This window comes from Chlamydotis macqueenii, chromosome 3 (genome assembly GCF_036417535.1).
Source record: "Chlamydotis macqueenii isolate bChlMac1 chromosome 3, bChlMac1.mat, whole genome shotgun sequence".
NCBI classification, from domain to species: Eukaryota; Metazoa; Chordata; class Aves; order Otidiformes; family Otididae; genus Chlamydotis; species Chlamydotis macqueenii.
Window position 1 is genome coordinate 104,287,613 of NC_141558.1, and position 22,021 is coordinate 104,309,633.

The 22,021-nt window shown below is 39.3% G+C and overlaps 1 protein-coding gene across 1 annotated transcript in view; it reads right to left on the reverse strand.

The window, feature by feature from the left end:
* IGF2R (insulin like growth factor 2 receptor) overlaps positions 1 to 22,021 on the reverse strand; it is a 57,803-nt gene that overhangs the window by 1,819 nt on the left and 33,963 nt on the right. The window contains exons 24-47 of the mRNA XM_086745616.1: positions 21,807 to 21,950; positions 20,933 to 21,111; positions 20,485 to 20,572; positions 18,797 to 19,003; positions 18,281 to 18,411; positions 17,464 to 17,561; positions 16,485 to 16,621; positions 15,684 to 15,874; positions 14,931 to 15,057; positions 14,479 to 14,601; positions 13,758 to 14,020; positions 11,874 to 12,086; positions 10,797 to 10,946; positions 9,540 to 9,701; positions 8,834 to 9,041; positions 8,301 to 8,447; positions 7,577 to 7,811; positions 6,717 to 6,853; positions 5,597 to 5,711; positions 4,510 to 4,656; positions 3,005 to 3,189; positions 2,327 to 2,513; positions 1,060 to 1,224; positions 292 to 361 (exon numbers count right to left, since the gene is read on the reverse strand). Of these exons, the coding sequence (XP_086601742.1) occupies positions 292 to 361; positions 1,060 to 1,224; positions 2,327 to 2,513; positions 3,005 to 3,189; positions 4,510 to 4,656; positions 5,597 to 5,711; positions 6,717 to 6,853; positions 7,577 to 7,811; positions 8,301 to 8,447; positions 8,834 to 9,041; positions 9,540 to 9,701; positions 10,797 to 10,946; positions 11,874 to 12,086; positions 13,758 to 14,020; positions 14,479 to 14,601; positions 14,931 to 15,057; positions 15,684 to 15,874; positions 16,485 to 16,621; positions 17,464 to 17,561; positions 18,281 to 18,411; positions 18,797 to 19,003; positions 20,485 to 20,572; positions 20,933 to 21,111; positions 21,807 to 21,950 (3,809 nt within the window). The remainder of the gene's footprint in view (positions 1 to 291; positions 362 to 1,059; positions 1,225 to 2,326; positions 2,514 to 3,004; positions 3,190 to 4,509; positions 4,657 to 5,596; positions 5,712 to 6,716; positions 6,854 to 7,576; positions 7,812 to 8,300; positions 8,448 to 8,833; positions 9,042 to 9,539; positions 9,702 to 10,796; positions 10,947 to 11,873; positions 12,087 to 13,757; positions 14,021 to 14,478; positions 14,602 to 14,930; positions 15,058 to 15,683; positions 15,875 to 16,484; positions 16,622 to 17,463; positions 17,562 to 18,280; positions 18,412 to 18,796; positions 19,004 to 20,484; positions 20,573 to 20,932; positions 21,112 to 21,806; positions 21,951 to 22,021) is intronic.

Consider the following 22,021-nt stretch of genomic DNA (forward strand, 5'->3'; position numbering starts at 1 on the left):
GTTACTATCACTTTTCACTATGTCTGAAATAGACTTCTTCCTCTTCCTGTACATTTTTGTGTTATTTGGCTATTTATGGACTGCCCTTCATTTCCTCAGGTCTATCTTCCTTTCCCATTTCACAGTATAAATGCAGATATCTCAGTTATGTGGCTTTCCCGAAGCTACACAGTGTGGTTTCCAAACACTGAAGGAACGAGGAATTAAGGGGTTTTCTTTATTTATTAATAAAAGCTTTGTACTAATAAAACTTGACAAGAAACAAAACCTTTGCTTTTGCCACTGTATTACCTTTGTGTATTTGTAGGAAACACTGGATGTTCTTCTGCAGCAGTTTGTTATCTTGTTCATTACGATTTCCCTAAAGAAGGGGAAGAATACGGCATTAGAGAGACTGTATCGCCCTTATTAGTCCTCACTTTTTCTTCACTGGATTTTTACCATCAACATCAAGCAGTTCACCAAGCAAGCTGCAAGCTCTTGCATAGTGACACTTGACCCTGAACCACTCAAACAAAATTCAGTCCATGATGATGTACAGCTTCCCCCTTACCGCAGCTTCAGGGTGACTGTTCCGAAACACCTCTGGCTTTTATGTCTAGGGGAAAAACAAAAAAAACCCAAACTTGTCTGGAAAGCAGAGAATCAGCAGGATTTGCATTTATTCCTTGCTGCTGTTGTATGGTTCCAGCCTGCCACCATGAAAGAAGAGGAATATAAAATACTAACAACATTGTCACATTGTTTTATCCTCTTTAATTAGGAGCTGTCCACAACAGAGACTAGCCCCATTCAGTTGTGTACTCCAGCCCTGTTTACATGGGCCTTCCAATACTAATGGGGAATTCTAAAAAAAAAAAAAAAAAAAAAAAACCAAACAACAAAAAAAACCAACACAAACAAAAAAAACAACCAAACAAACAAAAACCCCAGTGGTTTGCAGGTGATGCTGGTAACTGAAAAACAGAACTTAACATGTCTAATCTTCACTATTTTCTCACAACTGAGAAAATAAAACCCTACCAAAGAAACTTCTAAAGCCTCCCAATCATTTCTTACCTCCTCTCTTTTTTGTAGAACAGCAAGATTATTAGGCATGCAGTGAGAACAACCAGGAGGACACTCAGCACAGCACCAACAGCCTGACTTCTCCTTGAAAGGCCTTTCTGTATTTGAGCCTGCTGATCAGTCTGGTGCTTATTGCTTCCTGGATCATTGGTTGATCTAATAACATAAATTGGGAAGAAAAGGACAAGATCTATTGACCAGTTGCATCAAACTGGTTTGGAAACAGCAGATTCAAAGAAATTAAACACACCATATCATCCTGTCAATTCTACCCAACAGCTATAAAGAACTGAATTTAGGAGATTTCGTTCTAAGTAAAAAAAAAAAAATCACTGAAAAACATGTATGCACTGTGCCTACACTGTGCTATGCTTTCAAAGAGTGCATAACACTGTTTACAGTCAGGACTGAAGTGCATGATTAGGCACTCTAGAGCTTACACAGCAGCAGCTATGTAAAGCTGCTATTTTGGAACCAAACCTGCACCTGAGCAAACTGCAAAAGCTACAGCAATTATTTGCCTTCCAGCTGACTATGGCACTACACAGACCAAACTCCCTCCATAGCTAATTGCCTGTTTAAACCAAAATAAACAGTTTACCTATGTTTTCCAGCTAGCAGCCTGAAAGTGAGCAGTCCTAGAAGCAGTCACTCCATTCTTTGCAGTGAGGCTGTCTACATATCAAGAACGTAGGTAAACACCTGGACACACTCACTCTGCTTTTAACACTCTCACCTCGTTACTCCTTTTTGGATCTTTAGAATAAGCTGACCATAATTAATTGCAAAAATACCTCATTATTCCTCTAAGATCTGTAATGAGTTTCACTCCAGCCTAAAGAAGTGGGTAGATAGATGGGAAAGCCAGTCTTTGCTGTGGCTTTAAAGTTTTTCAGACCATAAGGCAATAAGGACAAAAAAAAAATAATCTTACCCAAATACTGGTTTACTCCTCTCAGTAACATGAAACAGCATGTTCTGTAGCTACAGTAGGTTTTACTTAGTGAGAACAACAATATTCATTTGACCATGCCTCTCCATTTCCCGTGCAAACAAGCAGCTTTAGGTCCAGATCAACTTTTATTCAGTCGTCATGTACCAAACATCACATACATGAACACCAATTCCACCTACCCACGAGTCTACTGCTTTTAGAGCTTTTCCTTTTTTCACAATCACTGTGATGAACAAATACAAAAAAGCCTTTAGCTGAGAAGTGCTGACAAGAGCTGCTTTCAAAAAATGGTTAACTACTCACATTAATGGACATACAGCAGATGTGTACCAGGTAAATAAGTACTGGCAATCTGCTGTCTCATGAAGGAATTCAGGGATGCCTTCCTTTACTTGTGGACTGCAGTGGAAGAAAATGGTTGAAGACACAAACTTTGATTTATCTTTACCACATCTGGAGTCTGACGAAAATATGACATCCAAGTCATCGTCTACAAGAAGAAGAAAACCTTAGTGTACTACTTATTTGGGAACAGTCTATTAACACTAGACTCTGCAAAGTTATCTATTTGTTCTGCAGTAACAGCTTACTCTTTTCGGCATCTGCAGGTGAGCTTATACTTCTATGTAGCTAATTCCATCAGCTGCTACAGAACAGTGGGCTAAGCCCTTCAAAAATAAAGTAGCTAGGTAAAGGAGATCATTACTTATGTAGCACAAGCACAGAGGAAAACAGGAGACCAAGTCTTCTATCTCGCATTGTTTCTGCTAAAGCCTGTCAACAAGTGTCAAGCCCAAACCCTATTAAGGCTACATTTGCAACTGAGCGTACACAGTAAGAAAAAAACCAGAGTTCTGCTTGGGAGACTCTGAATGCCTTTACAAAAGTGGATTAGCATAGATGTTGTGAAACAAGAACCATTCTCTGATGAAGCAATTCACCAGAGTATCAAGCAACTCTGGCTAGTGAGCAAGTACTCACCCTCAACAAAATATTTAGCTTTTCTGGCAGAACCAATTCTCCGAAAGCGACGTTCGTTAGTTTTAACCTGGCAGATGTTTGCTCCAGAGCATTCTGGGAAGCTTGAGTTCCTTATACCAGACAGCTGAATTTCATATACATATTTATCACCATTTGTCCGTATGTCACCAGAAGCTGTGTACAACCTGAAGAAACAGAGGGCAGGTCTATCTTTAAGTCTAAACTCACAGATTTAGATTATTTTCAAGACATAAGACTGCTACCACTGGTGGATTACAAAGCAAGGGGGAGTCACTGACTCAGCAACTAGAAAAGATGCAGGACTGAGGTTTCCTCCCTGAACATTACAAATGAGGATTATACTTAGCATAAATATAATCTAAGAAAGCTCAAAAAAGCAAACTTTTTCTAGTTATACTACCCTCAACAGGTGTATGAACACGTAAATACCTCCAAAGGATTAAGATAAACTCGAAACAAAAGCATGATTCAGCAGCTCATACACAAGCTACCCTACTGACCATGAGAACCATGTTGTGTGCTCTGTAACTATGATAAATAGCACAGCTTAGCTGTCTTCTCCAGAAGGGTAACCAGCTCTTAATCTCACATTACACCAAGCTTTTAATTTTGTCCTGACATCCTCTCCTCCTCCATCCACGGCTGTTTGATTTTTGTTTTGGTTTTTTTTTTTCTTCCGCTCTATGCTTGTAATGCTATCACCACATTTGCACAGCAGGTTTATTTACAACACTTTTGCTCAATTACTGCAATCTTGCACACTAATGGTTTGTGCCCTGCAAGCGGAGTTTATTCTTCCCATGACACTAGTATGGGCAGATTTCCTTCCATAACACTAGCGTTGACGTTAAATATAGTAGTTCATAACAGATTCTGGAAAAGAGTTATGTGCAATCTGTAGCACAGTCAGTGTAACTGCTTGTCTTCCCCTGCCTCTCCTGAGTTCAGTCATACTTGACCACTCCTCCAGAGTTATCCTTCCTCACTTCTAAGGCTTTTGAAGCATGGATTCCTATTTCCATATGGATTGTCTGAGCAGGAAGAAAGGTGCTATGTAAGAAGTCTCTAGGTGAAGAAAGAAAAAAAAGAAAAAAAAAAAAAGATCAAGGTCTCTGGCACTGAACTAATGTCTACACACTACAGAAGAGAGCAATAACCCACAAAGATCTAACATCAAGGTGAGTATGTGCAGGCTTTAAGCTAGTCTTGAGTACACCTGGACATGCTCACAGCTGTAAACCCAGCTATGAGCTGCACTATTAATCAGGCCTGTCAGTCAGTCATTGGTACAAGGTGAATTCAGTGCTATTTCCACTTGACAGCTGAGAACTGCTAAAGCAACACAGAATATTCACATCAAGCTCTTCTCTTGCAGTACAGTCCTACAGAGCTAAAGTGTTGTGGTTTTTGGTTGTTGTTGGGGTTTAGTTGTTTCGGGGTGTTTTTTTGGAGGAGGGGTGGCATTGTTTGGTGGTTTTACTTACTTGTAATAAACATCCCCTAAAGAGAAGTTTTTCCCAGTTGCAGGATTAATAACTGTTCCGTTCACCACCTCCACTTCCTGCTGCTTCACAGCACAAGCTGCACGTGTGGCCCAAGTGATGTAGTAAGCACAGTTTTCTTCATCAATCCTACCAAATAACAGACACAACTGATGACTCCAGGAAACAGTAACAAGTACTATACTGTCTTGAGAAAGGGAAGACACACAGCTGCTAACCCAAGCATGGGAACATCCTGCCTAAACATCATGCCCAGAGTAAGCTAAAATAGTCAAGTAGCACTCAAAAAAAGGCTACTTGAAGAATTGCACTGTGCTTTTCTGCAGTTCCAAGACTTGAAGAGATCTGGCTGCACTTGAACTACCTACTTCAAAAGTTCCAGAAGTCACACAGTGTATCAGAGGGTTTTATGGAAGTATTTTAGCTAACAAACATGTCATGCTGCTCTTGGCAGGTTTAATGAGCTGCACATTATTTAATTAGGACAAGGAGTATAAGCCAGTCAGATTTTGCTGCATAGTTCTTTGACTCATACAGAGCATCTTGCTCAATTTCCCAATTCTACAAACAATATACAGTGAGCCAAATGAAGACTGAGAAAAAAGCCATTAAGCTTTCTTAGCATTTGTGATCATGCATGTATACCTCACTTTAGGCAGCTTCTAGTTAAATAACCTGTATTGGGGCAACAATAAAGCATGTTTTATTAGCTCAATCACTTATCCACAGTAAGCCTTCTCTACTAAACATATTTTGAGCAAAGTTAGGAGTGGTTGTACTACAACTGTCATTGAAAACAACAGCATTCCAGCCACTATCAGATCTAATTTGGAAGTAGAATGCTTAAATTTTTGCCCAGAAGCTTCAAGATAAATACAGAATACAACCGTTTATGGAAGTGAACAGGTGCAACAACTCCAGAAGACCCATATCTCACAAGTATGGACCAAGGATTATTTTAGGGACTGTCCAACTGAACTGACCATCACTGTCCTGACACTTACAGTTTACTACTGAGGTACAAAGGAATAAACCATGAAGATCAGTGGTACGTCAGTTTGTTACTCACCTCTGCAGCATGGGCATGCCAACTGTTTTTGCACACTTGAGTTCTATAATTGTCGTTACTTTCTTGTTTTTCCTACATTCCTGCCCACTGGAATAACTCATATACACTGTATCACCTAGAAGGAAAAATGGTGACACTGAAGGTTTTTGTAAGCAGCTGTCAGAAATTCCCTTTGCTCATTCTCCAGAATTCACTAATTTAGATTAACTTCTAGGATTTTTTTTCCCCTGCATAGACCATATCTCAATTACAGCACTTCAGTAATTTGAAGCCTCCACACTAATCATCACTTTAAAAAAATCACTCTTCAAACACCTTTGCATTTACCTCATACCATGTGTTCAGGCCACCAGTATGGCCATAAGGAATGTTTACATTTAAGAAGTCACTCTTTAAACAGAAGAGTAATTAAAGATATAAACGAACTCAGGCAACAAACACACAATACATCCCACTGTTTTCGTAGCTCGATGGAAAATTTCCCTCGATTTCACAAACTGAGCAGCAATTTAAAAATATTCTTCAAACTGAAAACTTGAGTAAGGCTGACTTCTTCTTTATTGCTTAAGAGTGAAGCCAATTAGTCATCTTTCACATGCTGCTTTAACTGAAGAAGTTAGTGGACATAGAACAAGTCTTTCAAAACAAAAATAATTCCCCCTCCCACAATTACAGAATCACAGACTGGTTGAGGTTGGAAGGGACCTTTGGAGGTCATCTGATCCAGCCCCCCTGCTCGAGCAAGGCTACTGGGAAACAACTGCCCATGACCATGTCCAGAAGGCTTTTGAGTATCTCCAAGGTAGGAGACTCCACAACCTCTTCGGGCAACCTGTACCAGTGCTCAGTTACCCTCATTGTAAAAAAGTGTTTCTTGACGTTTAGATGGACAATTCACTTCTTACAGCTTTAATGACAATACTGTTTGTTTGCTTCAATGCTTTCTCATGGCTTAATCACCAGTTTTGACTAGTAGCATTTACTGGTTTTGTTTTTAAACAGAAGATTCACTGGTAAAGATATTTCAAAATAAAGGCTTCACCATAACTTAAGAACCACTACAGCTAGGTTGTAAGATTTAACCATCTGTAGCTCTCCACAGGAACAAAAGTAGCTCTACCTGTCACATTCAGCTTCTGTGTATGAACAAGTCCAAGAACTTTAACATCTCCATTGTTGCTCTTCCTGCAAATACTGGCTCTTTCAGGGCAGCCTGTGGGTCCCTCATGTACCCTCTGACAGAGATTCACATAGTACCTATAGAGAACACGGTAGACAAAACTTCTTTAAAATTAATTTAGGCTGAACTGAAAAACAGAGATATAAACTTTAGAATCCTCATGGGAAGCTAGCCAGGGCGAAAGAAATTAAATATTGGAATCAGCTGACAGAATAAAGTATGTACTAAGGTTTAACAGATCACTTTTAACTGTCATTCTCAAGTAAATGACACTGTGCAAAAAAAAAAAAATCATCATTTACCAGATTATTTCACTAGTGAATCAAGAAATGCTCAAAAGATTTTTCAGCTATAAAAGTTATAGTACTATAACTGAAAGTTTAGACAAGAAGTTACACACTTAAGTCAAAAGACAGCAACTAAGTCATTAAGATTTTTGTTTAACATGATTAAGAATTAAAAAAAAAAATCAATTTAAACTACAAAACTACTTTAAGATGGCAGTTTAAATAGAAAGCCTTTAAAAAGCTTTTAGTATAGACTTACTCATCCTTTTAAAAAGTGTTACCAAGAGAAGGAAAGGGTGAGGATGAAGACAGTAATTGTTCATCTTCTCCAGAAAAAAATTGGTTCCTTTCTGTTTTTTTACATCTATATGCAGTGTTAAACACTGACAGTTTTAAGATGCCATCAGCAATTTAAACAAACTCTGAACAGGGACCAACAGAAGTACTGTGCGACATTACAACTTCAACTGCGTGGATTAGCAAGCTGCTCCCTGAGAGTTGCTCATTACTCACGAGTTTCCATCATGGAAAAAGATCCATGATCCTGTCAGGGAAGAGAGCATTCTCAAGTCATAAGTTCTGTGTTTTTGGACAAACTTGCACTCCATCTTCTTGGGAGGACAAACAGCCTGAGTCTTCCATTCAAATGTCACAGCACAGCCAAGTGTCTCACTCAGAAGGTATGGTCTCCCAACACCAGCATTTTCATCACATGTGAAGATAATGGTAGACTCCCTTCTTGCAGTTGCTATAAGGGGGAAGGTTGGGGGCGGGGGGGGAGGGAGAGGGGTAAAAAAAAAAAAAAAAAAAAAAAAACTTTGCAAGAGGCTTTCAGGTATGTATGGATTTTAGTGTAGCAATTTTGCTCTATCAACAAAAACTTTAATCAGGTTTTGTTTTAGACAGCAAAGAGGCACAAATGCTTTACCTTGCAATTTTATTCCCTAGGTTAGCTTTCACACTTTTTAGAAAACAGCGTTCCCTCCAAAACAACTGACCTCCAAAGCAGAGTCATCACTTATGACTTGAACGCTCATCATCTAAAGGCATGAACTTTATTTCAGAAGTATTTACTCACTCGAGTAAAGTCAGATTTGTCCCATAGATTTCTTGTCTTGCCCACCCATATCCCTTTAACTTCCACTATATTGCAGCAGAGGTCTTTTGCTCAGTCTGATCATGTCTAACTCCCTGTGTTAGCCGAGATCCTTGCACACGAAGCATAGGAAGTTCTTACCATTACCACAAAATCCCCATTTTCCGTCTCCCTGGTAGTTTTCAGTTGTAGCACACCATGGCCTGTTCCTTTCTTCTGTAATACATTCCTTATAGGTCTTCCCTTTGTATTTGAAGGGGAACACACATAGCTCTCCCTTTTCAGTCACTGAGAAAGAAAGGTATATCCTCTTAATACCACGCAGTAGAACAGCTGGCATACCCATATTCAGGACCGTATCCAAAGCCTATACTTCAATATCACTCAAGAAAAGTCAGAGGCAGACAACAGAAATACTGAAACACTGAAAGCGAGGATGTAGTGTATAGTTTAGTATGACCATCCCTACAGAAAAGCTGCACACTCTCTTCTGGGAGATACATGTTGATGTTGCAGATTAGCACAGTGCACATGATTTAATGTATCTACATGTTCCTGTTAACGTATACAGAACCGATGTTGCTGCTTCCCTTCTATGCAACAAAACCTCCTATTTTAAGAGTAAAAAAAGCTCAGAAGTTGCTACATAAAGAACGGGTCTGCTTCAATCTCACCTGGAGGGCACCGATCACCTCCCGTATACTGCAAGATGACCGTTTCATCCTGGTGACTATAGTCCATTTTCATTTCATTTACGCTTCCAAAAGATGACGTACTGCTTTCAGATGTCAGACATACTGCTCCATCTTTGCATTTTCCCTGGGGCAAGTCTGCTGCCTTACTGCATACACCAACATGGTAACTGTTGGATCCAGAAAATACCTGTGTGGACATCCAGAAGCATCACAAACAAGGCTGCCTCAGAGCCTACAGTAAATACTTACGAAGAAGCACCTGAGTGCTTTATAAACCAAGTCTCATGTAGTACTTGCATAACGCAGAAGGAAAATAACTGGTTTTGGAAGTCTGACCTTCCTTAACATGGCAAAACTGCAGATAAAATACATCCACAGGGCCAAGGATATAGTCTGCTCAGCAGACTTGTTTTCATGTTCAGGCTTCTGCCAGAGGTGAAGATTTCTCCTTCCTTTCCCCATCAGTATACCCAAGAATTTCCCCCTCAAGAACACTTAAAAGCTGATGTTTTTCCCTCCAATATTATTCCCTCTGTCAGAGGTCAAATATCAACACCAACCACGTGCTTCAGTCTCCTCTCACACCCTGGATGCTTAAAAGAAACCTCCGCTTCAATTTTAAAATCTTGATAGTGATGGGCAATTTAAAAAAAAAAAAAAAAATTACACCACCAGAAGACATTACCTCAAACGATCTTCCAGAAAGGCTGGTCAGGTTAAAAGTATAGTGTAGCTGTTCATCAGTCACAGAGCAGCCTAAAGTTTTCACTTTATCAGGACACACAACTGGGGTTTCCCACTCAAATACAAAACTGCAGTCAAGTTTCCTTATCATCTTTGGCTTGCCCTGTTACCAAAGAACACAGCAAGATAACATTTGGTTTAATTTTTGAAAAGTTTGTTTTTCTTTCCGCATTTTTCACCCCCCTCCAACAGTTAACCTCAGTTATTACTGAGACTTTACTGACCATAGGACAAATGCCATGCCTTCATATTACAACCAGTACCAAAAAAAGCTAGAAGTGAAGTACATTCCACCTAGCTCTAGAAAACTATCAAAGTGGCAATTAATTTCTTTTTAATTAGGGTTGAGATTTTGATGTTCTGCTTAGTTGCAAGCAGGAACAAAACTGAGAGAACTGTTTCTCTCTGTGGTAGAGAACATTAAGAGAGGTCACCGAGTTAAGGTTTAGAAAGAATACTGTTTCCTTTTCTAAGTTTTATTTAAAATATGAGTCTGTGTAATACTCAGAGCTGCCTAGAGTTTCAGCTCATGCCCCACATTGATGGAAAATGGTTCCATCAAGTATCTTCAACAAGATCTAGATGGTAAAACATCATACCCAAGTGCTTCTCTATGGTTTGTTAAAGCATTCAAAAAATTCAAGTGTTACATTCACATCAGCACGCAACCTCAGTTTAGTGTTTATCTGTCAGCAGAAAGTAAAGATGTAAGCACCTAAACGCAAATTTTTAAAACTGCGTATGATAACAGAAAGGGTTACAACATAAAGGAAACATTTCACAGTAACAGGTTTCCAAACAGTTGCAATGGTTCTTGCATTAGCTTGTGGCACAAGTACAAGCTTTTGGACCAAGACAAGGTGCAATACAGCACTAAGTTTAACGCCAGTAATAAGTTATCGCTACATTACTTCAGTGGAATCTGATCCTTGAAGCCATCAGAACCTGTTACTCTCAAGCCTGAAGTTCATGCACTCTACAAAATTTTGCCTAGTTAAGAATACAAATAGTAAGTATTTAAGTACTAAGTATTTGAGTAGTTAAGAGTATGAATACGAAGATGTTCCTTCTTGAAAAAAAAGTCCATCCTTACATGGTAAAAACAAATCCTTGATTTAGCTTTAAACAAAGCTAACATTGGTTATTACCCACTTCCCATTACACTCCAATATCAATATAAGTTTAACAGAGGTCTTACCAGACTAGTTCCTTGGCTGCAGTGAAATACAATAAGAGAAGTATAGTTCAATTTGTTGTTTATCTGACAGGGAGTAGTGCTGTTGTAAGTGATGTAAACTTCATTTACTGCCTCATTTAACTTGGGAGGTTCAGTAACACGACCAATATCCTACACAAGCAAAAATATGTATTAAGATACAGATGGGACACACCTAGATTTCGGATCAGCCCAAAGATTCAGATCATTTCACATTCATCTCTTTGTTTTTCAAAAGTGCAATAGTTGTGCTCCCATGTAAACCATTCTATAATCAAAAAACAGTTGTTATATTTCAATCCTAACAAAACAAAGCTGGGCAGCTCAAAACACTTTTTGGTTAAGCTTGACAAAAGCCAGGGAGGTTCTGCATCTTACAGGTAGATTCTTCTTTAAATTACTGCGCCAAAATACCAAGACATCACCTTAAAATAGTGTAGTATTAACAATGGAGCAAGGTCCCTAGATCCACGTGGAAGATCACAGAAAACAATCTCAACTTATGTGCATCTTCTATAGCACACAAACAAGACCACATCTCTCAAGGTAATAACAAAGGCAAGTTAACCAATATTCTGTCACGGGCTTACCATTCATGCACCTGTCAAGTTCTTACACAAGAGTACTAAATGCACTTTGGGGTATGCTAGGACATATCCCACTTCATATTGCAACACGCTACCATGGGATCAAGCACATCATTTCTGTGCCACAGAATGGCAGATTAAGAGGCATTCTGCTTCCCAGGCTCTGTACCTGGCACACAGCACTACACAAAAAAATTCTCTGGAGCAATTTTTTGCATTTGTCACAGTATGGAATCTTCTGACACCCAAAAAAAACCACTGAGATTCAGAATAGGAAAATACTTCTTCATAAGGGAAATACTACTTTGTAGGGAAAAGAGATGGAATAATTTTTCAGGGTAGATTTTAATTTTGTATTCCATTTCTTTAACTCATTGTCAAGCCTCTGGTTCAAGTTAGGTCTCTAGGCAGGGATACTGTTTTAAACTAGTAGAGAAACGCACATTTCAGTGATTCCAGGCATAGCACTTACTATTGGTGATTCATTAACAGGAACCATGCAAACAGCCGCTCCAGGTGGACAATTGACATCTTTGATAGGATTGAGAGGCTCACAAATGTTGATGTAGAAGTCTGGAGAAACATCCGTTATATCTTCATCCACAAATGCCTCATAATACCCCGTGCGATGGATCAGAGGAGACAGGTCAATAATGGAACTGCCATTCAATACTGAGCACTTCACCTACAGGAAAAGTACATTTTATTACTCTTTTCTTTTTGCTCTGATTTACCGACAAAAATTCTGTCCTTCATAGCCACAGAAGTGTGGCTGCATTTAAAAGTTTCAAATCTGCTTTACGTAGAGCAGCTTTTGTTACAGTTTTTGTTTGTCTGTAGATACTAAGCACATATAAGCTGCACATGAAAAACCTCAATCATTTAAACATTTTTATGGAATGGAGTCCACATCAGAACAATAACTAGATGTAAAGCTCTGGCATGCAGACTCCAGCATACATGGTCACTATGTCTTCATAAGATCGGTAGATCCTACAGTTCCTTCCTCTTCCCATCTCCCATACATTGGATCACCTCCGATAAACAAGCTTGGTTATAACAGTGTAAGGTTATTGTATTGCAAGTTGATACCTGGAGCATGGCATTTCCTCAGAACCTATTTCATGCATTCTTAAAGTGCATAAGCTTACTGACAACCCACCTGGAATTTGAGAAGTCTATTCTTGTTTAGATATTAGACAAAAACATAACTAACAAAATTACCATTTAATTTCAGGACAAATAATCACCATTGCTACCTAGCTACCACTACACCGAAATAGCTAGGGTAACTGCAGATATACTGCGTAAAGTGATCAGAAATGCACAAATGATCACTGACCAGAGTTAATAAGCTAGAAAACACATTGGTTTTAAGCACTGTTGATTTGTATTGCAGCATGGTACATACTACTGAAGAAGAAACCAGAGCTGTATGTAGCAGAACTCTTACAAAAGGAGGAAAGGACATGTGACAGTTCCTGTCAGGGAAAGAAAAATTGGGAAATGTTTTTCCTAATGGAAGAGAGCACTATGGTAGTGTTGAGACAGTGATGAGGAGGAAAACCAACTTGTTACAGAGAATAATGGTCTAGTGTGACACTTCTAGTGTGAAGTAATGAAGGGAGTGAAAAGAACAGTTAGGCAGACTCTCAAAACGTAATGTTCAGCTGTTAAGTAAAGATCTGAACTCACCAAAGAGCTTCTCTAGCCTTCTTCTATTCCTATTGCTGGCTTTTGCTCTGTACATCCACTATCAGTAACAATTTAACAGCTAAAATTAACTTAAGTAAGACTAGCTCAAAGTACTCTCTGGATCACCAGTTCATCTAGAGTTAACCAAATCAAGTTATTACAGCATGCGTTATACAACAGAGGCAGATCCTAAATTCCTGCTATTAGGGTTTATCAGTTTTTTCATGGAGAAAAATGATCATACACTTGTCTGGCCATTAGTCATTTGCTTAGAAACAAAGACTATCTTCATGCACAGAGATCCTACCCATCCTCAACTCCACCTAAGCTCTGTTGGCCTGTTGTACTGGAGGATCTTAACCATCAATTCCCAAGAAGATGCCCTATGGCTTCCATTTGAGCTGTACACAAAAAAAGTAGCTGAGTAGGTTCCACAGACAGGTTGTTCTGAAGTGTTAAAGTTTTAACTGGGCTCACCTTGCCCAGTTTGCCAAGTATTGTCCTGCTGAAAATGTTAGTAAGAAAACTATTTGAGAATTTCTAGATGAACTTGAGTTCTGTACTTCCCCTCAAGGAATTTAAAACATACACTGCTACTATGCCTAACCCCCTGCTCCCAAAATTTAGTCCCACGAGTGTTTTCCATAGAAGTAATTCTCACCTCTTCCTCACAAGCCAAGGAAGTATGCCAAGAGAAGTAACTAGTGCATGTCTGCTCATCAAAAGACAGAAAAACAGGCCAGCTGTCATCTCCAACATCAGACTTGCATACAAAGCTAAAATAGCTCTTATGCTTCAGTTCAGGGTCTGCAGGGCAAGAATCTCCATCTTCATAGACAAGCTTTAACACTTGATCTTCATAAGTTAAAGTTTTGCTCAGTTTTCCCGCATTAATTGGTTTTGGACCATCAGTGATGCAGACAGCTAAAGTAAAAAAGAAAAGTGAACAAAACAGATCAAGTCTTACGCAATTACTCTTCAAAACTGCACCTTGCAACATAAACAGCAAGAAACTTAAGATTTTAGTCTCGCTTTAATTTTCCTACTTCTTCCGTTTCACAGCAGTCAAGAGGTGCAGTAGAAGCACTCCTCTCCGGCCCTCATCTCCAAAAAATACCCACCCATTTGGACCTAAAGGTATTGGACAGAAAGTGAGCCTATTTAAGACTAGGAATGGAGTTTGATAGGAATGTGTCACTTTGTTTCTTAGAACAGTTTTAGGATCTTTTCCCAGCCAATTCAGCCATACAGCTTTTCTCTTCACTCCTTCCACATTTGCAGTAAAACCTGCCCTTCACATTTTACTGTAAACTTGAGCATAAGATTTCCTTTGGGTACTTTATAGTCAGTGATGAGAGTACCAGAGGGGATAAGACGCTTACCAGCTCCATTAGCACATGAACTTTTCACTTCAGCACAAATGTTCAGCTCAATTTTTCTGTTGTGTGAATCACTGATGGTATAGCCAGATTCTCGCTTTAGTGACGTCAAATCAAAGAGGTGGCCTGTAGGCAGATCAGGGAATAATTTAATCTCTTTTTTCAGATTCAAAATAAAGACATTTCTTTGTGTTAAAAGTTTTAGTAACTTAAATTAGTAGGAAGCTCAGCCATCCTCTACTTGACTGCTAGCTTAGAAAGGCAAATAGTTACATTCCAAGGGACTGTGCAATACCGTACAAGATATTTCTACCCGCCAATAAGCTTATTAGTCACCATCCAGAGAATGTGTCACACTGTCCTTTTACTAATTAAGTCCCTCCAGAACACAAACACAGTAGTGCCACTTCCAGCAGCCTCCTCCACACACAAAATCCTGAGGCCTCCCTTCTTACCTGTTGCAGGATTGGTTACCCGGCAGTCATCTTGCACATTGCTTTTAAGAGGACAGGCAGCTGCGGTGAACCACAAGAAGGTATATTCACAATCCTCAATGGCCGTTATAAGTTCTGGCTTTGATTCCTAAATATGAAACAATGGAGACAGTGACAAGTCTACAGAGTGACACCGTAAGATTTCATGCCACAGGATTATCGCTGAAGCCTCTAGCTTCAAGCTCAACTCGAATGCCACAGCCCATCATGGTCCACTGAATTAACCCAAGGATGGAGTATTTAGCTGTGGCTATTTCAAATATAAGATAGTACAAAAATCATTATTAGGAGCAATAAAACTGATGAGAAAAGAGCTAAAGGCAATCTAGGTGGGCAACAGAAAATCCAAAAAGGTAAGGGTAAGGCATCTCAAACAGAAGAGTACTTAAAGGTAAGGCACGCAGATGTGCAAGAGTTAAGAACTACACAATCAATAGCATTACTTACTACTTGAAGATGAACGTGTTGCAGGTTGGGAAGTGTTTCAAGACACAGAGACAATGTGAAGCTATCACACGTGGTAAAATCTGTGCTAGCAGGTTGTACAGACAGATCTCTTAAAAACTGCTCAGCATCTAATGCTTACAAGACTGGCTCCCATCCAACTACAGACAATTAGGGCACAGATAAGAACTGCCCACCATTCTCCATACATATGCAGTGATATGAACAACTCACAAAAACATAAAACCACACCAGGAGCAGCCCACTTACAATTTTGCTCTCATCACACTTGAGGCGCAATATTGTTGTTTTCTTGCGAATTCCATCTGGACACTGCTCTCCATTAATATATTTCAGAATAGAAATGCCATTTTCCCACCGGGGACCATCAGCAACTTCCCCAAGACTTGTACATTTTGCACCCTCCATGAGGGATGCAGCAGCATCAGAAGGACAGGAACCTAGACAGATGAACAAAAATGCATAATTACTCCAAATATTAAATCTTACTTGCCTGGAATAAAACCTCACTACTCTACTTTCAGGTAAGTCATGGCTGATCTATCTCCAAGTCACTGTCCAAATCACACTCACTGGGGTGTTTTTTTCCCCCAAAAATCACAAGTAGCAGCAACTGCCTCACTTCACCCAAGGTCACACATAAGTAGTAGCAGCTACTACTGGGGAAGTAGACTACTGCACAGAGCGAAAGGCTAGATCCGTTACCTGGTTTTCCACTGCACAAAATGTGGAGTCAGAAGACGTCATAGAGAAAATTCTGAAGTTAACACCTTGTGCCAAAATATTATTTTAAATAGCTATAGCAAACTTTGGATAAGGATGGGAGAGCTAGAGTGCTGAAGTTAGCAAGAGAAGATAAGAGCTGCTAGTGAATCTCATCTGCCAAGCAGATGGAAGTCAGGCCCACAATCTACTCTTCCCTCTGGTGCTGAAATTACACCACTGTCTCCACATACTTTGTGATTTTTCCACTCAACAACACCCAGCAGTACTGTCTTACCACTTGCCTCCCCTAGCTACAGCAAGAACATATTTTTATTTTGTTCTTACGTGCAGCACCATATGGTACTAAGGGCTTGCAGACATTAATATAGTATTTCTGTGCAGAAGCAGACAGAGCAATTGCCTCCCAATTCTCTCTATGTCGTGTCAGAGGTGAAAAGTCATAGAAGTTCCCTTCATCATCTCTGTAAGACAGACAAAGGATTAAAATTACAAGGCATTAAAAAAAAGTAACTTCAAGTTACAATTCTTAAGTTACTACAGTAACTTTTAACCTAATAACTCTATAAGCAGAGTATCATGCTGGAAAAGAAACCTGCACAAGATGCACTGCTCCCTACAAACCTCAAATTCAGCAGAGAAATATATCACTGCACCAGCCATCCCCACAATAACTGTCCCATGCACACAGCCCTCAGACAATGCAGGAATAATTCTGACTTTTCATCGAAGCACACAGGCTTTCAGTGCATGGCAAGGACAAATCACAGTTACAGAGGATTATTTTGCCTTATGGTAGAAACCTACCACAATGTCAGATGTTAAAACTCTGGGGCAATCATTAGCCACATTTGAATCCACTTATAAAATCTTAATGAGCTAATACTTGGTTGTGACAGCAATGGATGACATTTTTCCTGGAGCTTCGTTTGGTGGAAGTTTCAAACAGACAGCAGTTGTATTCCTGTTTAAATCAGGTATAGTTAAAGAATAACTTGACACTTGTAACACCATAACATACTCAGAGTTCAACCATCAATAACTGCATACCCAACAATTTACTTTGATACATAGTTTATTCCCCAGAAGAAGCTCCAGAAGTATTTTTCTTCAATTAAATTAGTTTCGGGAAGTACAAATTGCAGAAGTCACTTAAAATACATTGCATTGGCACTGAATGCCACATTAGCTGGTTACTAAGTCAAAACACAATAGCTAAAGTGGCAGTATTGCACTCAGTTGCAGTACGGCTGTATTGGTTTCTGTCATCATACAGCTCCATTTTAAGTTTGTGGAAACAACTTACTTGTAGGAGCACTCAGTAGATTTAACAGGTGGGCAAGCATACTGCGTATGCCATTCAAACATGTAGGTGCAATCTGGAGTTTCCTTCAAGAATATAGGCTGAAAGAACAAAATACAAAAGGAATTTACTTTCTCATTTAGACACACTGAAGCTACCAAAATGTCTCACTCAGGCTTCCTTCAAGAAGATCCAGGAACTTGTATTTACATGTTATCTTAGAGCCACACTATTCCTCTGATGACCTGAAAGTATGGCTTCTCCCAAACCTGAGTTTATCCACATGCACACTTCTGATAAAAGGGCAGCCATTAGGAGCTTCTGCCTCCTCCACGAAATAAGGGGAAGAGGCAAAGTAACACTAGGCACCATTGTCTAAGAACAGGAAGGAAAATACAAGTACAGACAGAAATACTAAAAGCAAGTAACCAGCTTATTTTGGTCTGGCCACGTAATACCTGCTTTCCTGCAGATTCATCCTCCTACCTTTTATTTCTTACAGAGAAACAGCTGTTATTTCTGGGACAACATCCCTTCCCAGCACCTCCAAGAGCTTTGCTAACAGCAGACATGCCTTAAAGGAATAACATGCCCTGACTTTCCTAGGGCATGACAAAGGTACCTTCCACAAATAGGAAAGTCAAAACATTCCTCATTTTTATTATCTCACAGGATCTTTCAATCTCCTGCCTAATCTGTAAAAGATTAGGCAGATGTTGAAGGAAGGTAGTTCATATTCTTCACCTTACTGTCCCACACATTAAGAAGAGGGTAACTCTGGAAGACAGTACATCCAGGAAGCATATGTTTTGAAACTAACCTCAGATGTAGTCTTGTCACAATAGAATAATATGGCAGTTGATCTTTCGTATATTTTATGACATTTTTCTCCATTGGTGTAATTAATCATTATTAAACCATTTTTGAAAGTCAGTTTCTCTGTAAGCATGCCTAGAAGCAAAAAGTTGAGAGAAGTAAACAGATAATCCAGTAAATACATAAGACTGCAGTAATGCCTCTGGCAACAGGGCTACATACACAGCTACAACATGCACAATAAAGTACTGACAGAAAGACCTCAACCTTCCTCTAAAACTTGTGGCCTAGTTATTGAATGAGTACTGCTCCAGTACAGTAGGGCTAATTCATTCCTAACCGCGTGTCAAGACAGCTATACACATGGCATTTTATTTGCACATGAAGCAAAAGTGGTAGGGTGCTTCATTTCATAAGATATACAAGATTAGTAAGACCCTCACTTGTACCACATAGTAGCTTCAATTACCCCCTAGTTAGTCTTCCCATCCTCTAAATTCCTTCCGATCGGGTGCTATACCTGCTACTTTTCTGACAGTTTTTTCCATCTTCTTCACTTGACATGATGACACAGTGTGAGCCTCTGGTTTACAAGGTTCTGTTATTTCTCCACAAACTCTGAAGTAGTAGTCATACTCATCCGTACTCACTTTTATGTCTTTATTGGAAAGTGGCTTCAGGTTATAAACATGACCGTACCTTGGATCTTTCACCTGGCAATCTTCCCCTTTAAAGAAAAGTTAAGAATTTAAAATACAATTTAATATCTATGAGCCATGTCAAATACACTTGGGACAATTAAGGCTTTCAGGCACAATAAGGCCACAAAAATTATTAAGTGGCACCTTAGGGCAGTTACACTGAAGAACCATTTCAGTCCAGCTCGTTTCAGTAAGTCACCAATACCTAGAACTATGAGACTAAGCTACAAATCAAATATTTCTTTTCTAACTGCCACTGAAGGAAGATGTAAAAGTCACACTGCAGTTCAAAATCTACCTCAAAGTGGCCTCATAGGTTCTTACTTTAGCTTCCTTTAGCTTCCTTAACCTCTGCTGAAGGTTAAGTACAGAACCAGAGATACCAAGTCCAGCAGTTGCTTAATTATCTGGAAAGAACACTGAGGTCACAAGGCCGAAGCAAAAGTTGTCCTAGACGTCAGTCTTGTATTTTCTTTTAACAGCTATGAAGTTTGATGAGTTAGGAAGTAATAGATCATAGGAAATGTTAGCTACAGCTTACAGGTCTACCAAGATGTATATAGAAAAGGTTTGGGAAAATTCTAGTTTCGTGAGTCTAATCAGCTGATATATATCAGTAACTTTGCTGCCGATCAATTCCTCAGTTTTACATTGAGCCTTTGCTCAACATTCTGAAGCTTTTAAAACAACATCAGATTGTATCACGTGATTATTATGCTCTCCTCAATCATCCCACAAGTTGGTACAAAGTCAAAGACAAGACATCAATTTCTCTCCCTTCAAAACCACAACTCGTGTCATCAGTGTCCTGCACAGTAACTGTATGCTACAGAGCAGTATCTTGTAAACATTCCTCTTGCGCCACATGAGATCAGTGGCAGTTTCAACAGAGTCTAGGACTGCTACAACAGATCCTTTACAGAAAGTCTAGATGTTCCATAACATCTACAAGCTTTATCTACAAGTTGCAAAACAAAGCTTGCAGAGGCAGAGAAGATACCTGCACACTGAACTCCTCATCTAAGAGTGAAGCAAGTACCACAACAAGAACCTTGCATGTCCTGGAGTCAACTGTAAACTCTGATATTCTGCCCACTGGTCTCTCCCCCATTGTCTAACAAGGGTCAAGTTTACAGTATAACTTCCAGTCTTCAGTGGGGGACAGGGAATGACTTGCCAGGCATAGATCAACTGCATTCTCATGAAACCTGATGCTTTACTGGCAAGTCTGCCTGTGATTTAACAAGGTAGTACTATGATTTGTCAGAGGCAGCATTATTATTTTATCTTCTTTCCCTAGATAGGGAAGTACATTTGCCTGCCAACCTAAACTGTACTTTTAATGCTAGATGTGACTCTTAGTTGACTTAAAGCTCAGAAGAGATAAGCCAGTACATTTTACAGAAAGATTCACGGGGGGGGGAAAAAAAACCCACATAGTTTCACTAAGTATTTACTTCTTGTACAGATTTGTTCTGCATTTTAAAGCTCAAATAACTACACTTACCCTCTGCTTTGTGAACAGGACACGCTGCCAAGGTTCTCCAAACAAACACAAACTCACAGTCATCCTCTTGCTCAAACACTGGTGAGCCCTACAGAAAAGGGCCATATGAAGGAGGCTTACTAAAAATTACATTGCAAGTCTCAAAATGTACATGCATAATCCTTTTTTACTGCTGTGCAGTTTAAGATCTCTATTATCAAATTTCACTACCAATTTTTAGCAAAGAGCTGCTTTTGGTGGCTCAAAGGATTCCATGATAGAGTTCACTGTTTTGTTCTACAGGCTCAGGAAAGCAGTTGTAAGGAGAGACAAGGAAAAGGTCTGTATACAATATACTATTTTTTTAGAACCAGTCTCTCCATTCCAAAAGGAATAAATACTGTCTATTTTGTTATAGTAAGTCCAAGCTGTAAAATCCATATTAATAGCAACTGTCACAGAAAATTACCATTGTTTGATCACACTGGAAGATTATACGTGTAGAATAACGCTGCTTATCTTTGCATGTGTCACCATTCAAGTAAATAATACTCAATGATCCATCAGTAGCAGCCTGTGGGTTTATCTGAATGACTCCAAGGTTCTTGCTTTCATCAGTGTATTTCACACAAGATCCTATGGCACCACCTACAGGAAAAAAATAAAAAGCCTGTATTTCAGTTCAAAGCTTTGACAACTGGAGTTAACTTTATTGTAAAATAATAAAGTAGCTTTAAGACAGTTTTGAGCATTAAAGCAGACTGTCTCAAGCTCCAGAAGCAGAACACAACATAAGTGTTTCCATAAATACATTTAGAGCCATCGTGTGCCTAAAGCCTTTGAGGAATAGAACAAGTTACTGTCCTGCATTCACTGAAATCTTTAAAACTGCAGTAACTTATCTGCTCCCACAGATTGACAGAAGACTACAGCAACATGGTAAATAAGTCAGATTGGCTAGAAGTGCAATAAGGCATGGCATAAGCCTCTCATTTCAGCTTCATTCAGGAGGCTTCAACAACATTTAACTTTCCTTCCTTCTTAGAAAAAATAAAGCAAAATCAAAGGTACTGGTAAATACTGTCCTCAACGCATTTTTCCCAAATGCATTCCCACACATTTCAAAGTAAGAATCTTGATGAGCATTAAGACTGCTCTCAGTTTGAGAAAGTCTATTTGTTACACCCTTGACATATCTCACCCAGGTCTATGCAAGTTCTGTGACCGAATGGGCAGGATTCAAGAAATCCTACTGAAATAACCAAGGATGTAATTCCGCATATAAGGTCTTGCATCAGAAGCCAGAAGTTAAGAAATTAAGAAATGCTTGCCACTTGGCTTACCAGGACATCCAGGCACATAGGGCAAAGGCTTGCAGACATTCAAGTAAAACGTTCGCTTCTTTGCCTTCTTTGAAGTGTCTATAGCAACCCATGGTTCATTCTCTTTGCTCAAGTCACTTAAGTCATACTCATTGCCAGCAGCATCTGAAAGAAATGTTGTACATACAGTAAGCTGAAAGATGACCTATTAAGATACTTGCAGCCGTATTGGGTTA